Source organism: Bubalus kerabau, chromosome 2, assembly GCF_029407905.1.
Source record: "Bubalus kerabau isolate K-KA32 ecotype Philippines breed swamp buffalo chromosome 2, PCC_UOA_SB_1v2, whole genome shotgun sequence".
NCBI classification, from domain to species: domain Eukaryota; kingdom Metazoa; phylum Chordata; class Mammalia; order Artiodactyla; family Bovidae; genus Bubalus; species Bubalus kerabau.
Window position 1 is genome coordinate 24651855 of NC_073625.1, and position 19510 is coordinate 24671364.

At 38.8% G+C, this 19510-nt stretch overlaps 1 protein-coding gene across 1 annotated transcript in view; it reads right to left on the reverse strand.

Moving 5' to 3' along the window:
- Positions 1–235: 235 nt before the first annotated feature.
- MSR1 (macrophage scavenger receptor 1) overlaps positions 236–19510 on the reverse strand; it is a 79593-nt gene continuing 60318 nt past the window's right edge. The window contains exons 9-10 of the mRNA XM_055567257.1: positions 14693–14881; positions 236–977 (exon numbers count right to left, since the gene is read on the reverse strand). Of these exons, the coding sequence (XP_055423232.1) occupies positions 844–977; positions 14693–14881 (323 nt within the window). The 3' untranslated portion in view covers positions 236–843. The remainder of the gene's footprint in view (positions 978–14692; positions 14882–19510) is intronic.

Here is a 19510-nt window from a genome sequence, read left to right on the forward strand (position 1 = left end):
AAAGTAATTACTCATCTTAGTTCAAAATGTATAGCAAGCTGAGCTCTATGTTATAAAATGACATTTTTGACCTGCTAATTATATGGACACATACAGTGATGGTGGGCCTTTGCTTTTTCTCATATGTCTTGCTTTCAACTAACTTAATGGTTCAGTATAAAAGAAAAAAATAAAAACAACAAAACTGTCAACACTTGACCATGTCAAATAATCATGTTATTATTAATGACCATGTGATTAGTCATGTTAGTAATGACTTTGTCAATATTTGAGCAGGTAAAACCTGATGAGTTTTTCATCATGGCCAAAACATGTCATGAGCATTACTATCTAACTGCTAAGTTACTGCACAGAAATCTTGAACTAAGATTCTTCCTTTAGAAATGTGTATGGGTTGGAGATTTTGCCAACTTGGCACAAAAGAAAACATTCCAACCCTCTCATTATTCAAAAAGTAATTACATTAAAATCAGCTAAACAGATTACAAAGAAGGCAAAAATTGTGTCTTGTAATGAAGATACAAATTGTAGCCAGTGATTGGGATGTGTTTCCATCATCACTGGCATTTGTAATCCAGAAGCCTTAAACTTCAATATATGCAATTCAATATATAAGTCATTATATTAGAAAATGCCATTTAAAAACCTAGAGAAGTTGAAGTGGTTCTGGTATTTGAAGCAAATATGAAGCTATTTTATATGTTTATCCAGTGATTTTTAAATATTCCTTTTCTGTGGACAAAATTCTTAATTTCTTAAATATTAATTAAGCTGATTTTAGTGAAGCAAAGGAAAAAAATCACTTTGTAACAGTTTAAAAAATGTGAATGAAAATATGATGCATTATGTAGTGCAAGTGACCCCAGCATCTTCGTCATGCAAACAGGCTCTCACACCCCACTCTCTAATTCTGCACTCTTCAATGGATGATTCTTTCCCAAAACAAAATACTTCATTCAGCCATATTGGACCTGTACCTGCAAAAATCAGATACAACTGTATTAATAAGTATAGTTTAATGTTTATGTTTGCATGGAACAGTCATTAATTTATTCACTAATTTAACAAAAAATGTGTTGCTCATTATCCACACGCAAGCTCTGCACTCTATATTAAGATTCAAAAGTTAACTCCCTGCCCCAGAAAATTTTATTTTCCGTCAGTGTGTAAATGACAAAAACACTAAGTAATAAGAGCTTTCATGAAGTTCAGCTCTTCATACAGACTTTTATGAAATCATAGATTAATGAATTATTGGTTTTCTCTAAGGATTTAATAAAAATTTTATTTTAAAAAATAAGGAAGAAAATAAGCTTTACTAACAAATGGATATATGCTTAACTTAATGATCTAAACGTATCTGCTGCTGCTGCTGCTGAGTCACTTCAGTCGTGTGCGACTCTGTGCGACCCCATAGACGGCAGCCCACGAGGCTCCCCCGGCCCTGGGATTCTCCAGGCAAGAACACTGGAGTGGGGTGCCATTGCCTTCTCCAGTTCATGAAAGTGAACAGTGAAAGTGAAGTCGCTCAGTTGTGTCCGACCCTCAGCGACCCCATGGACTGCAGCCTACCAGGCTCCTCCATCCCTGAGATTTTCCAGGCAACAGTACTGGAGTGGGGTGTCATTGCCTTCTCCGAAACGTATCTGGTAGGAGGTATATCTAGAACATAAGCGACCCTGCAGTTCTTTTCTTAGCTTCCTGTGTGTTGCAGTTTGCATGTGTCTGGTTTACTGGGTATATTATCTATTTTTAATTAAACCAAGACTAACACGATCAGCAAAGGGCTAACAAACCTATCCTGCAAGAAGACTACAGATTATTAATTGCACACCCAAGCAAACAAGAAAATGGCAGAGGTAACACTTATACTGTTTGTCTGAAATCTTCCGCAGACACATTAGAAGGAAAAACAGGCTGTCAGCACAGGCTACCTAGGAGATAATTAACTAAACAAACTTAACTGCCACTTTCAAGATAAGCACATTATTTTATCAGTGAATAAGAAAACAACTCCTTTTTTTTTAAAGGAATTCATGGCAAGAAAAGATAACTTTAAAATGAATGTTTGGCAATGTTTTTCTGATAGTCTCTAAAGATTTTTTTAAGTTTATCAGATATAACAGTTTTTTCTTTCATACTTAAGACACTTGGGAACAGACTCTTTGAAAAACTTATAAATGAATGATTCCATTTGGTTTTGTTAAACATATAATATTGCAAACCTCCTGATGAATTTTCAAGAACATTTCATGTCATCAACAAACTGATGATTTAGCAGTGAAATTCCAATAAACACCTTTGCAAAACTGTGGATGGTAAATAAATATCTTAATACTGTAAGTATAATCAATAATGCACTTTTTCCATTTGGATCAATATGATGTTAAAGGGTTCTCTTTCAGTCACAAGAACTATATAAAGCATGTTTAGAAGCAAATTCAAAACCTAGAAACATACCTCTGTGGTAGCTCTAAAAGCTAAATGAAAATTTGTTTTTTACAGAGGAATATAAAATGGCACATATAATTCCATTACTCTTAACTGATTTTTCAAATAATCTGTGAGTTAAATAAAAGTTAATAATATGTGCATGGCTAGTGTGCATAATTGTATAGTAGTGGACAGGGCAGCCTGGCATGCTGCAGTTCATGGGGTCGCAAAGAGTCGGACACGACTGAACGACTGAACTGACTGAACTGATGTGCCTATAATATGCAACTAAATTAGCAGATACTGGAAATTTTGTAATCATGATGTGGATAATATTTGACCAAAGCTTAAAAAATGAATGAAGGTTTTCCATATATTGAAAAGATGTAATTCCATATAGTGGGGGCATCATGAAATGTATGATGTATTAAAACAGTGAATGATCTTCTGGCATCTGTAACAGAGTCCATTAATGGGCAGAGGAGGACTCTTTGTGAAGGTTTGATTGGAAGCTACGACCATGCTACAATAAACATTTTTGGATTGTAAGTCTCCAAAAAAATTAATAATATCATCAGAACTATATTTTAGAATTGTAAGTCTGGAAGAATGTGGAAGATGGATTGAAGAAAAAAAATCTAAAAGCTAAAGGAGCACTTAATAGGATGTTTACATAGACATTTTCTGTAAAGACATGTTTTTATTTACTTTTAGAATTAGGAAAGTGTAAGTTCCATATATAAAATAAATAGGTGTACTTACTTAATTTTTGAAAAATTTGTGCCTTCACTAGAAATATCCAAATAAAGACAAATATTAATAATATTTAGGTTTACATTTTCAAAGTAACTGGGAATAGTATATTTTTCATTTCACATAATAGTAATTAAATCATTAGTATCCAAATAATGTCTCTATTAGACAAGCAAAGGTTTTCCTGGGCTGATCAATTATGAGTAGCAACTTGGAGAGCTCAATTATTTTATGAAGTGTTTATAAGAGTAATAAGCCTTTTCAATTTGAATTTTTAAGGCAGATAAAAAGGAAAAAAGATTAGAGGAATATGATCTTAAAATCAGAAGCCTCACGAGTAATACTCTTTGGTTTTCAAATTGCTCTTACTAGGTATGTTGTGGTCCATTTTGTGTTTGTGAGTAATTGTGTGTATGAGCATGTTTGTGTGTGTGTGCATTTATTTTAAATATATAAGGTCTATCTAAACTTTTGCAAAACTGACCCAAAGAGCTACTCAACAAGATAAGCAAATAACAACAACTGGACAAATAATAAAGCTATTTCCCTGCTAACGCAGAAGGGAGCCAAAACAGTGGGGCATTTATAAATCGTATTTATTACAGTTCAGTTCAGTTTAGTTCAGTCGCTCAGTCCTGTCCGACTTTTTGCATCCCTATGGACTGCAGCATGCCTGGCCTCCCTGTTCATCACCAACTCCTCGAGTTTACTCAAACTCACATCCATTGAGTCAGTAATGCCATCCAACCATCTCATCCTCTGTCATCCACTTCTCCTCCCACCTTCAATCTTTCCCAGCATCAGGGTCTTTTCCAATGAGTCAGTTCTTCACATCAGTTAGCCAAAGTATTGGAGTTTCAGCTTCATCATCAGTCCTTCCAACGAATACTCAGGACTGATTTCTTTTAGGATGGACTGATTGGATCTCCTTGCAGTTCAAGGGACTCTCAAGGGTCTTCTCCAACACCATAGTTCAAAAGCATTAATTCTTCAGTGCTCAGCTTTCTTTATAGTCCAACTCTCACTTCCATACATGACTACTGGAAAAACCATAGCTTTGATGACAAAGTAATGTCTCTGCTTTTTAATATGCTGTCTGCTGCTGCTGCTAAGTCACTTCAGTCATGTCTGACTCTGTGCAACCCCATAGACGGCAGCCCACCAGGCTCCCCCTTCCCTGGGATTCTCCAGGCAAGAACACTGGAGTGGGTTGCCATTTCCTTCTCCAATGCATGAAAGTGAAAAGTGAAAGTGAAGATGCTCAGCCCTGCCCGACTCTTAGCGACCCCATGGACTGCAGCCCACCAGGCTCCTCCGTCCATGGGATTTTCCAGGCAAGAGTACTGGAGTGGGTTGCCATTGCCTTCTCCAAATATGCTGTCTAGGTTGGTCATAACTTGACTTCCAAGGAGCAAGCATCTATTAATTTCATGGCTGCAGTCACCATCCACAGTGATTTTGGAGCCCAAAAAATTAAAGTCTGTCACTGTTTTCATTGTTTCCCCACCTATTTGCCATGAAGTGATGGGACCAGATGCCATGATCTTAGTATTCTGAACATTGCGCTTTAAGCCAACTTTTTCACTCTCTTCTTTCACTTTCATCAAGAGGCTCTTTAGTTCCTCTTCACTTTCTGCCATAAGGGTGGTGTCATCTGCCTATCTGAGGTTACTGATATTTCTCCCTGTAATCTTGATTCCAGCTTGTGCTTCATCCAGCCCAGCGTTTCTCATGATGTACTCTGCATATAAGTTAAAGAAGCAGGGTGACGATATACAGCCTTGACGTACTCCTTTCCTAATTTGGAAACAGTCTGTTGTTCCATGTCCAGTTCTAACTACTGCTTCCTGACCTGCATACAGACTTCTCAAGAGGCAGGTCAGGTGGTTTGGTATTCCCATCTCTTTAAGGATTTTCCGGAGTTTATCATAATCCACATAGTTGGCACAGTTAATAAAGGAGAAATAGATGTTTTTCTGGAACTCTCTTGCTTTTTCCATGATCCAACCAATGTTGGTAATTTGATCTCTGGTTCCTCTGACTTTTCTAAATCCAGCTTGAACATCTGGAAGTTCATGGTTCACGGACTGTTGAAGCCTGGCTTGGAGAATTTTGAGCATTACTTTACTAGCATGTGAGATGAGTGCAATTGTGTAGTAGTTTGAGCGTTCTTTGGCATTGCTTTTCTTTGGGGTTGGAATGAAAACGGACCTTTTTTAATCCTGTGGCCACTGCTAAGCTTTCCAAATTTGCTGGCATATTGAGTGCAGCACTTTCATGGCATCATCTTTTAGGATTTGAAATAGCTCAGTTGGAATTCCATCATCTCCACTTGCTTTGTTCGTAGTGATGCTTTCAAAGGCCCACTTGACTTCACATTCCAGGATGTCTGGCTCTAGGTGAGTGATCATACCATCGTGATTATCTGGGTTGTGAAGATCTTTTTTGAAAGGGTTGTTATTTATTATAACTTATATAAATAAGCATGAATGAAACTTTTGGTTTTGTAGTTTTTGAGAGCATGAGAATAGCATGGTTCCATGGCCTCTGTACCCTGGGGACTGTGGTGCTTTCATTCTACAATTTGTAGATCTTGTCACCAGATTTATATCTTAGCAGTGCAGAATTTTTACAATCCAGGAAAAGAGAATTTAGTATGAGGATCCTCTCAATAGCTGAAGCGCCCAGAAGGGCCATCCCACAGGGGCAACTTAAGACGGATATTATTCAGCCATTGTGCTGCCATGTGAGTCTAAGTTTCTAGAAACCATAGTGGTGAAATTAATGAATATTAGAATGACAAAGGTGCAGTAAGAAATAAAAATGAACATGTAAGCCCACTGTTTTAAGGATTCATTGTGTGGCAGAAAATAGTCAAAGTACTTTTGAGCTGTTACCTTACTAAGTTCTCCATCTTAAAAAGTTAATAAATGCTATTTTGGGGTCATGATACTGTTATAGAAAGTGAAGGTCAGAGAGAAGAAGCCACTTTGCCCTAGGTCACATAGCTAGTGCATGATGGAGCCAGTATTCCTACCCTGGGTCTGCCTAGTGCCAGGGCCTTTCATCAGAGATTTACTGCAATCCCTTGCATCACTGTGTTGTGTTTGTGTGCTCAGTCGTGCCCGACTCTTTGCAGCCCCATGGACTGTGGCCCTCCAGGCTTCTCTGCCATGGGATTCCCCAGGCAAGAATACTGGAGTGGGTTGCCATGCCCTCCTCCAGGGGATCTTCCGTACCCGGGGATCAAACTTGCATCTCTTATGTCTCCTGTATTGGCAGGCGGATTCTTTACCACTGCACCACCTGGGAAGTCTCCCTTGCATTATTAGATTCCATCATTTAACAAATCTCCTTGCAGTACCTATATGAGTGAACAAAAATCAGAATCCATCCTCTCTTGGACTGACTTTCTAGTGAAGACCTTTGTTTTAGGTGAATGCAACAACTGAGGTCACAGAGATAATTAGTGGCAAAGCTGATTCCTGTATTTAGAACGCTTAACTCATGCATGCATGATAAGTTGCTTCAGTCGTGTCTGACTCTGTGTAACCCCGTGGACCATAGTCTCTCAGGCTCCTCTGTCCATGGGATTCTCCAGGCAAGAATGCTGGAGTGGGTTGCCATGCCCTCCTCCAGGGGATCTTCCTGACCCAGGGATCAAACCCATGTCTCTTAAGTCTCTTGCAGTGGCAGGCAGGTTCTTTACCACTAGCACCACCTGGGAAGCTCCCGCTTAGCCCATATTACAATGCTTTTCCCACTGAGAACACATAGATGTGATAAATACATTATGTAATTTAGTAACTCTGGTGTTACACTATACAGAAAAGACTCAGGCACAGTGAACATATTGAGTCTTTTTGTATATAATTTTACATATTTACTTCCAATAACTTTGTGAAATATTGGCAATTATTTCCATTTCACTGATAAATAAATTGAGACTCAGAAAGGATGTATGATTTTCTCAAAATAACAGAGAAAATAGGGGCAAGCAACAGAACATGATGACATTTAAAACTTGGTGCTATTCACTGACTATAGAGAAGCCCAAATAGAGTTATAAAAATTATTTTCAAGTATTTGCTATTTTATTTTTATATTAATATATTCAGGACTATCAACACTAAGGAAAAATTTATTTAATACTTACTTCCCATCTTCTTCCAAATTGTTTTCTGCATTAAAAATTAATGCCAAGGTAGAATAAAAGTCATAAAATTTTATCTTCATATGCACTTCAAAGATTAAAAAACAGATCTGTTTTTATTTCTGTAGGTAACAACAGTTACTGAAGGACTTTTGTCGTTGCTGCTGTCCTTGTTATTTTTTGCCTCTGAGCAATCCTTTCTACTAGTGGAAACCATGAAAAATTGATATATGTATTTTAGGGATGATTTTATTCTCTAATCCTACCTGTTTATCGTCTATTTCTCTATCTACCTAAACATCTATATAGCTACAATTTCCTTTACAATGTGAAAGCTGTATAGGAAGGAAAAACTGATTTTGTGTTTCCAAAAGCAGACAACAAAAACTGTCGTCCATGGCTTCTGCAGTTTTATGACTTGGTTTGTGATGCTTAACAGTGTGCTTGACAGAAGATACCATTTCCTCTTACTGCTAAGTCACTTCAGGCGTGTCCGACTCTGTGCAACCCCAGAGATGGCAGCCCACCAGGCTCCCCCGTCCCTGGGATTCTCCAGGCAAGAACACTGGAGTGGGTTGCCATTTCCTTCTCCAATGCATGAAAGCGAAAAGTGAAAGTGAAGTCGCTCAGTCGTGTCCGACGCTCAGCGTCCCTAGGCTCCTCCATCCATGGGATTTTCCAGGCAAGAGTACTGGAGTGGGGTGCCATTGCCTCCTCCGATTTCCTCTTAATACCTCTTTAAAACAAGACAAATATTGATATTTCTTTGAGGGACTTGAGTTTCTTTAATCTTTCATAACCACTGCTTTTATTTTTAAAAAGTAATCATATTTCAAAGAGTAGCCAGATACACAGTGACATGATGAGATTTGAGATTAGCTCCTGAATAAGATAAGTGAAGAAGCAAAAAATCACTAATGGTTAAAGCCTCTGAGTGAATTTTAATTACATCCAGTCAATGCTGGGTGACATGCATTTATATCACTTTTTAGACTTCTAGTTAGGAAGTGCTTTGTCAACAGCTTCTTCTTTGAGAAAAGCATTATTATTTTTTTTTTTTTTTAGGGAGTGGGGGGCCAATGTTAAAAATGAAGTGGGAATCAGACTAGAGAATGGGTAAACTTAGATTATAGTTCTAGATTCTAGTGTTTTGGTTTTGGAGAAGCCACTTATTTTCTCTGTTTTATTATATATGCAGAATAGAGGGGTGGGGCTGAAATAGCTCTAAGATTTCATTTACTTTTACAATTCTAAGATTCTGAAGAAGCAAGCTCTTTAGAAATGAGGTTTTTAAGGTTAAAGAACTTAGAAGGACTTTCTGTCCAGTGGAGAGACAAGGTAAGGCATGAAGGTTGACCCATGCCTCACAATCACCATAACACCTATGGAAATGTGGGTGTTTTGTGACAGTTCTGTCCGATTTCCTTAGTTTTCTAGGAAGAATGGGGCTATAACACCTTTCTCATAAGCACTGTGAGCACTAAATGAGATGGCATAGTAAACACTTGATAAACAGTATTATTTCATACTTAGTATTTCTTTGTTAGATAAGCAATGGAACAGGCATGTTACGAACTGTTAGGCTCTGTGAAAGTGAAAGTGATCATGTTAGCAGCTCAGTTGAATCTGCCAGGCTCCTCTGTCCATAGAATTCTTCAGGCAAGAATTCTGGAGTGGGCAGCCATTCCCTTTCTCCAGAGGCTCTTCCTGACCTAAGGATCGAACCCAAGTCTCCTGCATTGCAGGCGGATTCTTTACCATCTGAGTCACCAGGGAAGCCCTGCTTCTATACCAGCTTGCTGCTACTGCTGCTAAGTCGCTTCAGTCGTGTCCGACTCTGTGCAACCCCATAGACGGCAGCCCACCAGGCTCCCCCATCCCTGGGATTCTCCAGGCAAGAACACTGGAGTGGGTTGCCATTTCCTTCTCCAATGCATGAAAGCGAAAAGTGAAAGTGAAGTCGCTCAGTCGTGTCCGACTCTTAGCGACCTCATGGACTGCAGCCTACCAGGCTCCTCCGTCCAGGGTATTTTCCAGGCAAGAGTACTGGAGTGGGGTGCCATTGCCTTCTTACATAATTAACACATAAACATTTACATTTGAAAACTTTCAATGTGCAGGGATCAGAATGTAAGAATTGGCAGTTCTGATCTATTGATATATTTAATTTATCTTTGAGATTGTTTTCACTCCCAATCACTTAGGGATAGTTCAGAGACACAGAGTTTTATTTTTGATCTTCAATTTAGCTTTGTAATTCTTAAAATTCCACTCAGAAAATTGAATATGGAATGTGAAAGGGGTAATGTACAAAATACAGCATTTATGTTTAGAATTTTCTTCTGTTTCTGCTTTTACATTTGGAGCTTCAGCACCAACTCCTTTAAATTTAGGAGAAGATGAGATGGCTGCTCCAGAGCCAGTTCTTAGTTCGTTCATTAGCCTAGAGGCTCAGACATGCCTGAAACAAACTCTCGGACTACCACCGTCCCCTGATAAAGCTCATCCGAGTTTGCTACAGGGAGCCCACTGGGAGAGAAGAGGCTCCCTGCCTCCTCCTTGTTCCATGCAACAGCAAGCTCTCCTTAGGAAAAAGAAAGAACATTCCATTTGATGCAAAAGGTGCATCCAGATGAAAGAACCCATTTAAAGGCATGAGCTTTAAGCTTTGTTCCTATGAATCATTTTACTTGCAACACTAATTGTTCTTAAAAAGCTAATAAGGATTATCTCTAACAAGCCAGGTTTGCTATTTTAAAATGAGAAGGGAAAAAAAAAAAAGGAGAGGGGGAGACTGTGTCCAGAAAATGGTATTCTGTCTTTAACAGGAGAATTATACAAAGGAGGTAAATTTAAACTTTCATCTTCTTGTTTCAATTTTGATAATGTTGTACCATACAGCATTAATCTGATTCTTCTTACTTTCCTATGGGAATGACATGTAATTAAAACTTTAATGTACCTTCCTCCTCTTCTCTGCTCTACACCTCCCCACTCATACTTCTAAATTTCCTTGCCTGCTTCTCTTTTGCAGTCAAATTGCTTTCTTGTTTACCTCCTGAGTAAAACTGTAAATTTAAAATGGAAAAAGGAAGAGTTTAAACAGCTTCACATGAAATGATGGTTTGCCATGACTAATCCAGAATCAGTTTATGTTGTAAGCCTGTTTCTTAAAATACAGTGTACACTGAAGCAGATCATGAAGTTCATTTTTCAGATTCTTTTTCTTCAGAACAAATCACCTCAGTTCTATTTTTCTCCCAGCCCACCTTGCTTTACTATTTTAAACTTCTTATCATCATTCTTCAGTTGTTTGGGGCTGAAATCTCCACAGAGAGCTGCAACAGTGCTGGGTGTGTGTGTGCAGCAGAGCGGGGACCTTACTAGAGAACGTTACACAGAATGTTCTAAAGTCACACCTCCAAACTGCAGAAAACCACATTCAACTTTTCCACCCTTGGAACATCATGAATGTCACTCCACAATGTAACACCAATCTGACTTCTCTACCCTTCAACTTTCAGCTTCCCCGGTGGCTCAGACAGTCAAGAATCTGCCTGCAATGCAGGGAACCTGGGTTTGATCCCTGGGTTGGGAAGATCCCTTGGAAAAGGCAACAGCTACCCACTCCAATATTCTTGCCTGGAGAATTCCATGGACAGAGGAGCCTGGCAGGCTACAGTCCACGGGGTCACAAAGAGTTGGACATGACTTAGTGACTTTCACCTTTCAAAGAGGATGGTAAATGTGTAATTATACAGTTAGTCGTCTGCTCCCTGTGATCTTGTCACTCATGAGCAATGCTGTGAGTCTGGCTTCAAACTGGGCACTTTATAGATGCCACTTCTTTTCAGATTCAAAACAAATCTTTGCTGTTCAGTTGCTCCATCACGTTCGACTCTTTGCAATGCCATGGATGGCAGCACTTTGGGCTCCTCTGTCCTTTTACCATCTCCTGGAATTTGCTCAAACTTATGTCCATCGAGTCAGTGATGCTGCCCAACCATCTCATCCTCTGTCGTCCCCTTCTCCTCCCACCTTCAATCTTTCCCAGCATCAGGGTCTTTTCCAATGAGTCAGTTCTTCGCATCAGGTGGCCAAAGTACTGGAGTTTCAGCTTCAGCATCAGTCCTTCCAATGTATATTCAGGACTGATTTCCTCTAGGATGGACTAGTTGGATCTCCTTGTAGTCCAAGGGACTCTCAAGAGTCTTCTCCAACACCACAGTTCAAAAGCATCAGTTCTTTGGCGCTCAGCTTTCTTTATAGTTCAACTCTCACACACATACATGACCACTGGAAAATCCATAGCTTTGACTGCTAAGTCACTTCAGTCGTGTCCGACTCTGTGCCACCGCATAGACGGCAGCCACCAGGCTCCCCCGTCCCTGGGATTCTCCAGGCAAGAACACTGAAGTGGGTTGCCATTTCCTTCTCCAATGCATGAAAGTGAAAAGTGAAAGTAAAGTTGCTCAGTCGTGTCCGACTCTTAGCGACCCCATGGACCGCGGCCCACCAGGGTCCTCCGTCCATGGGATTTTCCAGGCAAGAATACTGGAGTGGGGTGCCATTGCCTTCTCCATAGCTTTGACTAGATGGACTTTTGTTGGCAAAGTAATGTCTCTGCTTTTTAATATGCTGTCTAAGTTTGTCATAGCTTTTCTTCCAAGGAGCAAGCGTCTTTTAATTTTAATGTAAATACATAGCCTCACTGAAAATGGATGCTAATTTTAGAGAAGTAGTCAGTATCTCGGAAAAATCTTGAGATGATTGTTTCCATATAGCCAAATGAATCATTTCACTTGAGACTAAACTCTATTTAAATAATAAGCTTCTTTTTTTTTTTTTTGGCTAGTATTTCAGAATCTTTATTTTATTCCTTTCTTACCAGTGTTTTAGACTAGAAATTCCTAGTGCTTTAGACTAGAAATCCCCAGAGGTATAAGTAAGAATGAATAAAATCTGGGGGAAAAGAGTATTTAACTTGTGAAACTAGGCCTTCAAGTTAATGTAATCTTAAGATAATAGTCTCCAGTTGTGTATTGACTGTACAGGCTTGAACCTCAATGGGAAAACAACTTTGAAATCTATAGCAAGGCTCTATATTCAGAAAAGGAATAGAGCCTGGGTATAATGTCTTATTCTGTTTCCTCCTACAGTTTATATTTGAAATGTTTTTTATACAATTATGTATTTTAAATAAATGGCTTTTCATGCTATAGATCCTAGTTACATAGAAATGGAATCTCTCTGAAAAAAACATTATAGAAACTCAGATGGGCAGATTAGTCTTCCTAAACAATTAACTGATTCATTTGATTTTCTAGTGATGAAGAGTTGGGGATTTTTGTCTTTTTCCCTTCTCTGGGGGAAAAGAATAAATCTATCTTTTCAGTGTTTAAAACATTTCACGTGGAGGTAAATTTTACAGGTACATGAATGATTTTGGTCTGACAATTTTCAAGCTGAGGAAGTTCTGAAAGTGTAGTGTAAATGGAAAAAACTGGAAATTCCAAAAATCTATTTGGTGGTGGCAACTTATGGATATTTTCTCTTTCCTTTGTTTCTTCTATTCAGAGCTTTAACACACAAATTAAAAACTGGTGGCCAGGGGCTTGAACAAAACAGAACAGAAACTTTCACCACTTTCTTTCTGTCTTGTCTTTAGCCTCTTTATGAAGTTAAATTATCCTTCTGGTCTTTAAAGACTTTGGAATCTAGATTCCTTCTAAAATTCATCTCTTAAATCTGATATAATAAATTCATTTAGGTAAAAGAATAAAGGATATAATTGTGATCTATTATTAATACTGCTTATGTGTTTAGCACAATGCATGACAGAGAGTTATTGCTCAGTAAATTGTAGCATAATAGTGCTAAACACAGGCTTCCCAGGTGACGCTAGTGCTAAAGGACCTGCCTGCCAGTGTGGGAGACGTAAGAGATGTGGGTTCACACCCTGGGTCAGGAAGATCTCCTGGAGGAGGAAATGGCCACCCACTCCAGTTTTCTTGCCTGGAGACTCCCATGGACAGAGGATTAACAATATGTTTCATTAATATATTTCATGAATTTAAGAAGTCTATCTTGTTTAGTCTTTTGATATAATAATTTGACATACTCCACTATTTTATTATTACACATAAGATTACCTGGTAATTGTTCAGTCGCCCAGTCGTGTCCTACTCTTTATGACCCATGGCCTGCAGCACACCAGGCATCCCTGTATTACATACCTGGTAATGCTGCTATGTTATGTCTATAATTCTGCATACAATCTCTATTGCCAATACCTCTCTAGAAGAATAACTAATGCAAGATGAAGTTGGTCAGATCTTTCTCTCTTTTTTGGTCACCATCAACTTCGGAGACACTAGTTACTTATCACATATGGACAGAAGAATAAATAAAGAGGAAATACTGACTTCAAAATTCTAGTTTATCTATATATGGCTACTTTCTTCTAACCTGTCCTTCAGAACTTATATATGTTTAATTATACATAAAACCTAATATAAGATGCCAGTGTAGGGGGAAAAAATGAGGTAGTAAAAATACCATGGGTAAACTTTCAAATATTTTATCCCCTGCAAATTTTCTCCCAAGCTCTTTCAATACATTCATAAAACATGTTACCAAGTCATCAGATGAAAATACACAAATTTACAGGCAGCAAAAGAACTACACAATTCAACCTCACATAGAGGGGAAAGTAACCTTTCCATTCCCTGTTTCCCATCACAGTCCTTAGAGGAGAAGTCATAACTGGCAGGCATAGGGAGCCCGTATAATTGCTCCTTTTTCTTTCAGAGTTTCTACTGCCCTTTCCGGAGAAGGAAATGGAAACCCACTCCGGTATTCTTACCTGGAGAATTCCATGGACAGAGGAGCCTGGCGGGCTACAGTTTATGGGTTCGCAAAGAGTCAGACAGGACTGAAGCGACTTGCAGGGCGTGGTGGCTGGGAGGTAAACGCAGAAACCGGTACCCCGCCCCGCCTCAGTTCCACAGAAGAGAGAATGGGGGAGCACAAGGCATTGCCCACAAGACCCAGAGAGGTCAGTGAGTGTCCCAGGAAGTCAGGCCTTGTCTGTAACTGACTGCTTCCTGTTCTGCTTTGCCGATCATTTCCCGCATTTCCTCTGTTACATTTTCTACTAACCAATTCAGTCTAAAGGATATGTAGACATTAAAAGGTGTCTAAGAGCATATGTCTTTTCCTTAAATCTCTTTCATTCCTACTTTCTAGGAAAGGCCTGTAAAAAAAAAAAGTCTACTTCCTTTTCTATATGTTCCTGTCTGTACTTGATTATACGTATTGGAGAATGCTTACATTTCATTAAAAAAAATTTACCTTTTCCAAAATAAGCTCGCTTATGCACACTTTGAACACCTTTGTATCCCAAGCTCCTGCAGACGACCAGTCCTCCACGCAGTTCCCAGCGGTCGTCACACACCGTACCCCACTGGCCTTCATGGAAAATCTCCACTCTGCCTTCGTGCGGGCCGCTGCCACCCACCAGTCGGACTGTATTAGACTGTCCTGTAACAGAAATAAACAGGGTTTAATTTTTTTATATATGCACATACTGCTTTATAATGCTTTTTCTTAAAAGAAAAAAAGCACAATTTTTCCAGGAAGTTCAATTACTGGAATAAGTGTTAAATTTTCTAGCCCCACCTATTGGTAAAGACTTTAATTGCAAACACTGTACTAGCAGACAAATCTGAAGAAGAAAGCTCTTCTTTCTTGTGAATCTCTTCCAGTAACTTTAAAATTTAACAGCCACAAGTCTGTTAATGTTATAGAGATTTTATGATATTTTATAATATCATAAACGTAAAAATAGGCCAAATACCCCATTCTTCACCAAGATAAAATAACTATAGTGACAACACGGATCTAGAAACAGCAAGGCTCTTCCTTGTTACAAGGTCCCTGGATTTTATCCCAAAGTGTTTTTCTTGTTTTGTAAAAGGATTAATGAGACCGGGATCAGATAATTTTTATTTTGAGAAATTGCTAAAGAAGTAAACTTTGGGAAGAAACATACCATGTCTAAATAGTAAAAGTAATTTTGCTCTGCAATGCCTAAGTAATTAAAATTGCCATACATGCTGTAAACTTTTATAAAATCTTAATCATGTGCAGCAATTAAAGTGTCTCTTTTTGCCTTCTTTAAAAGCAACATATACATTTCAAACCCAAGAACAGGTAAATAAAGTGGGTAATTAGTATTATAAAAAGTTTCACTTAGAGTTAGAAAATTTCTTTAAATAACCTGTACTGTTCTAGTAAGTTTTTGCTTAAGAATATTTGGCTAAAAATGAGGAAACAGAAAAGACAGAAAATAACTTTTAAAATGTATTTAGTGCTAAATAAAAATAACAATATTCTCTAATAATTAAAAAAGCCAATGAATTAAACACAATTCTACTTAAATATATCTTTTCAAATACAAGTTTGAAGGACATCATATTATAAAAAAGCACAATGTAACTGTTACAATAAAAGTATCTCTGTAATGTGAAAATGGAGTTTTAGGTTATGGGTTTTCAGAACTCAGTTACCTAAAGAAAGAGTAACTTTTTTTTTTCTAATTTCAGTAAATTTTGTTGGAACAGTAATCCAACAATGTGTAAAGGAAAATAAGCCATTTCCTACAAGCCTGACTGAGCCACTCAGAAACAGGAAAAGCAAACAAATTAAATGTAGTATTACAATTATTTTCTTGATTCTTCCAAAATGTTATTCAGTGCTAAATAATGAATTTATGCAATAATGCCCAGGTGCATAAGCCCTTTTTCACTTAATAAACATGAATTATAAGCATTAAAAACATTTTTTAAAAGGAAAATAGCTTGCTATTGCAGTATTCAAACTTCCAATTACTGAGTAACCCAATTGTTCACTGTAGATGCCTAAGAAATATGAAATGATCCAGCAGCAGATTGTGTAAAGTTTTAAAATGCTAGAGTCATATAATAGTAACTAGTGCCACTCCCAAATGTTTAAATTTTACACACGTCAGAAATACCTAAACACAATATGTTTACCACGATTCTATGAAAAAACAGATGTCACATTCAAACACGTGATTTTATGAGCTTGCCTTACTGCCCAAATAAGTGTACAGAAGTGTTCTCATTATGGGTTCTTACCCCCTTCAGTTCAGTTCAGTTGCTTAGTCGTGTCCAACTCTGCGACCCCATGAAAGGCAGCACGCCAGGCCTCCCTGTCCATCACCAACTCCCGGAGTTCACCCAAACCCATGTCCATTGAGTCGGTGATGCCATCCAACCAACTCATCCTCTGTTGTCCCCTTCTCCTCCTGCCCTCAATCTTTGCCGGCATCAGGGTCTTTTCAAATGAGTCAGCTCTTCGCATCAGGTGACCAAAGTATTGCAGTTTCAGCTTCACATCAGTCCTTCCAATGAACACCCAGGACTGATTTCCTTTAGGATGGACTGGTTGGATCTCCTTGCAGTCCAAGGGACTCTTCAAGAGTCTTCTCCAACACCACAGTTCAAAAGCATCAATTCTTCTGTGCTCAGCTTTCTTTATAGTCCAACTCTCACAATCATACATCACTTTTTCCCTTACATCTCTGAAAATGCCATTAAGGAAACTGGCTTGTCCTGGATCAGTGGTTCTCAAACTTTAGTTTGTCTTAGCTCAGGCTGCTACAACAAATATACCATAGGCCGATGGGTTAAGCAATATTAATTTCTCACAGTTCTGGAAGCTGGAAAGTCCACAAAACAAGGTGATGGCAGATTCAGGATTGGGTTTAGCCAACTTCTTGCAGCCAGCTGCCTCTTTCTGCTGTGCTCAGGTGGCCTTTCCTCAGTGTATGTTCATGCAAAAAAAGAAGTAGAGAATAGGTCTCTGGTCTCTTCTTGTAATACTACTAATAGAGGAAAACAGTAGAATGGGAAAGACTAGAGATACCAGGAAAATTTCTTCAGGAAAATTAGAGATACCAAGGGAACATTTCATGCAAAGATGGGCTCAATAAAGGACCAGAAATAGTATGGACCTAATAGAAGCAGAAGATATTAAGAAGAGGTGGCAAGAATACAGGGAAAACTACACTAAAAAGTTCTTAATGACTCAGATAACCACAATGGTATAATCACTCACCTAGAGCCAGATGTCCTGGTGTGCAAAGTCAAGTGAGCCTTAGGAAGCATCACTATGAACAAAGCTAGTGGAGGTGATGGAATTCCAGTTGAGCTATGTCAAACCCTAAAAGATGATGCTGTGAAAGTGCTGCACTCAGTATGCTAGCAAATTTAGAAAACTCATCAGTGGCCACAGGACTGTAAAAGGTCAGTTTTCATTCCAGTCACAGTGAAGGGCAATGCCAAAGAAGGTTCAAACTACCACCAACTACACTCATCTCACACACTAGCAAAGTAATGCTTAAAATTCTCCAAGCCAGGCTTCAACTGTACATGAACCGAGAACTTCCAGATGTTCAAGCTGGATTTAGAACAGGCAGAAGAACCAGAGATCAAATTGCCAACATCTGTTGGATCATTGAAAAAGCAAGAGAGTTCCAGAAAAACATCTACTTCTGCTTCGCTATGCTAAAGCCTTTGGGTGGATCACAACAAACTGTGGAAAATTCTTCAAGAGACAGGAATGCCAGACTACCTAACCTGCCTCCCAAGAAACCAGTATGCAGGTCAAGAAGCAACAGTTAGAACCAGACATGGAAGAAGGGACTGGTTCCAAATTGGGAAAGGAGTATGTCAAGGCTATATATTGTCACCCTGCTTATTTAACTTATATGCAGAGTACATCATGCAAAATGGCAGGATGGATGAAGCACAAGCTGGAATCAAGATTGCCAGGAGAAATATCAATAACCTCAGATATGCAGATGACTCCACCTGTATGGCAGAAAGCAAAGAGGAACTAAAGAGCCTCTTGATGAAAGTGAAAGAGGAAAATTAAAAAGCTGGCTTAAAACTCAACATTCAGAAAACTAAGATCATGGCATCCAGTCCCATCACTTAATGGCAAAAAGATGGGGAAGCAATGGAAACAGTGAGAGACTATTTTCTTGGGCTCCAAAATCACTGTGGATGGTGACTGCAGCAATGAAATTAAAAGCAGCTTGTTCCTTGGAAGAAAAACTATGACAAACCTAGACAGCATACTAAAAAGCAGGGACATTACTTTGTCAACAAAGGTCCATCTAGTCAAAGCTATGGTTTTTCCAGTAGTCATTTATGAATGTAAGAGTTTGGCCATAAAGAAAGCTGAGTGCCAAATAATTGATGCTTTTCAACTGTGGTTTGGAGAAGACTCTTGAGAGTCCCTTAGACTGCAAGGAGATCCAACCAGTCAATCCTAAAGGAGCTCAATCCTGAATATTCATTGGAAGGACTGATGCTGAAGCTGAAGCTCTAATACTTTGGCCATCTGATATGCAGAACTGACTCATTAGAAAAGACCTTGATGCTGGTAAAGATTGCAGTTGGGAGGAGAAGGGGATGACAGAGGATGAGATGGTTGAATGGCATCACCAACTCAATGGACATGAGTCTGAGCAAACTCTGGGAGTTGGTGATAGACAGGGAAGCCTGGCATGCTACAGTCCATGGAATTGCAAAGAGTCTGACATGACTGAGCAACTGAACTGAACTGAATCCCATGACAGCGACCCTACTCCTGACCTCGCTTAAACCTAATTAGCTCCTTAAAAGTCTACCTCCAAATACCATCCCATTAGGGTTTCAGTATATAAATATGAGGAGGGGGGCTCAAAGACTGTTGGTCTCACACCCAGAGTTTCTGATGCAGTAGGTTTTGAGTAGAACCCAAGAATCTGTGCTTTTCACAAGTTCCCAGGGACTTTCCCAGTGGTCCAGTGGTTAAGACTTCCTTTTCCCGGGCAGGGGGTGTGGGTTCGATCTGTGGTTGGGGAGCTCAGATCCCACATACCTTGCAGTCCAAAAAAACAAACCAAACAAAACAAAACCATAATACGGAAGTAATATTGTAACAATGCAAAAAAGTCTTTATCAAGTGGTCCACATTAAAAAAAATAAAATAAAAAACAACAACACAAGTTCCCAAGTGATGCTGATGCTATTAGGTTCCATACTTCGAGAAACACTAATCTAAAGTTCACGTTATACATTTTAAAGAGAAAGCACG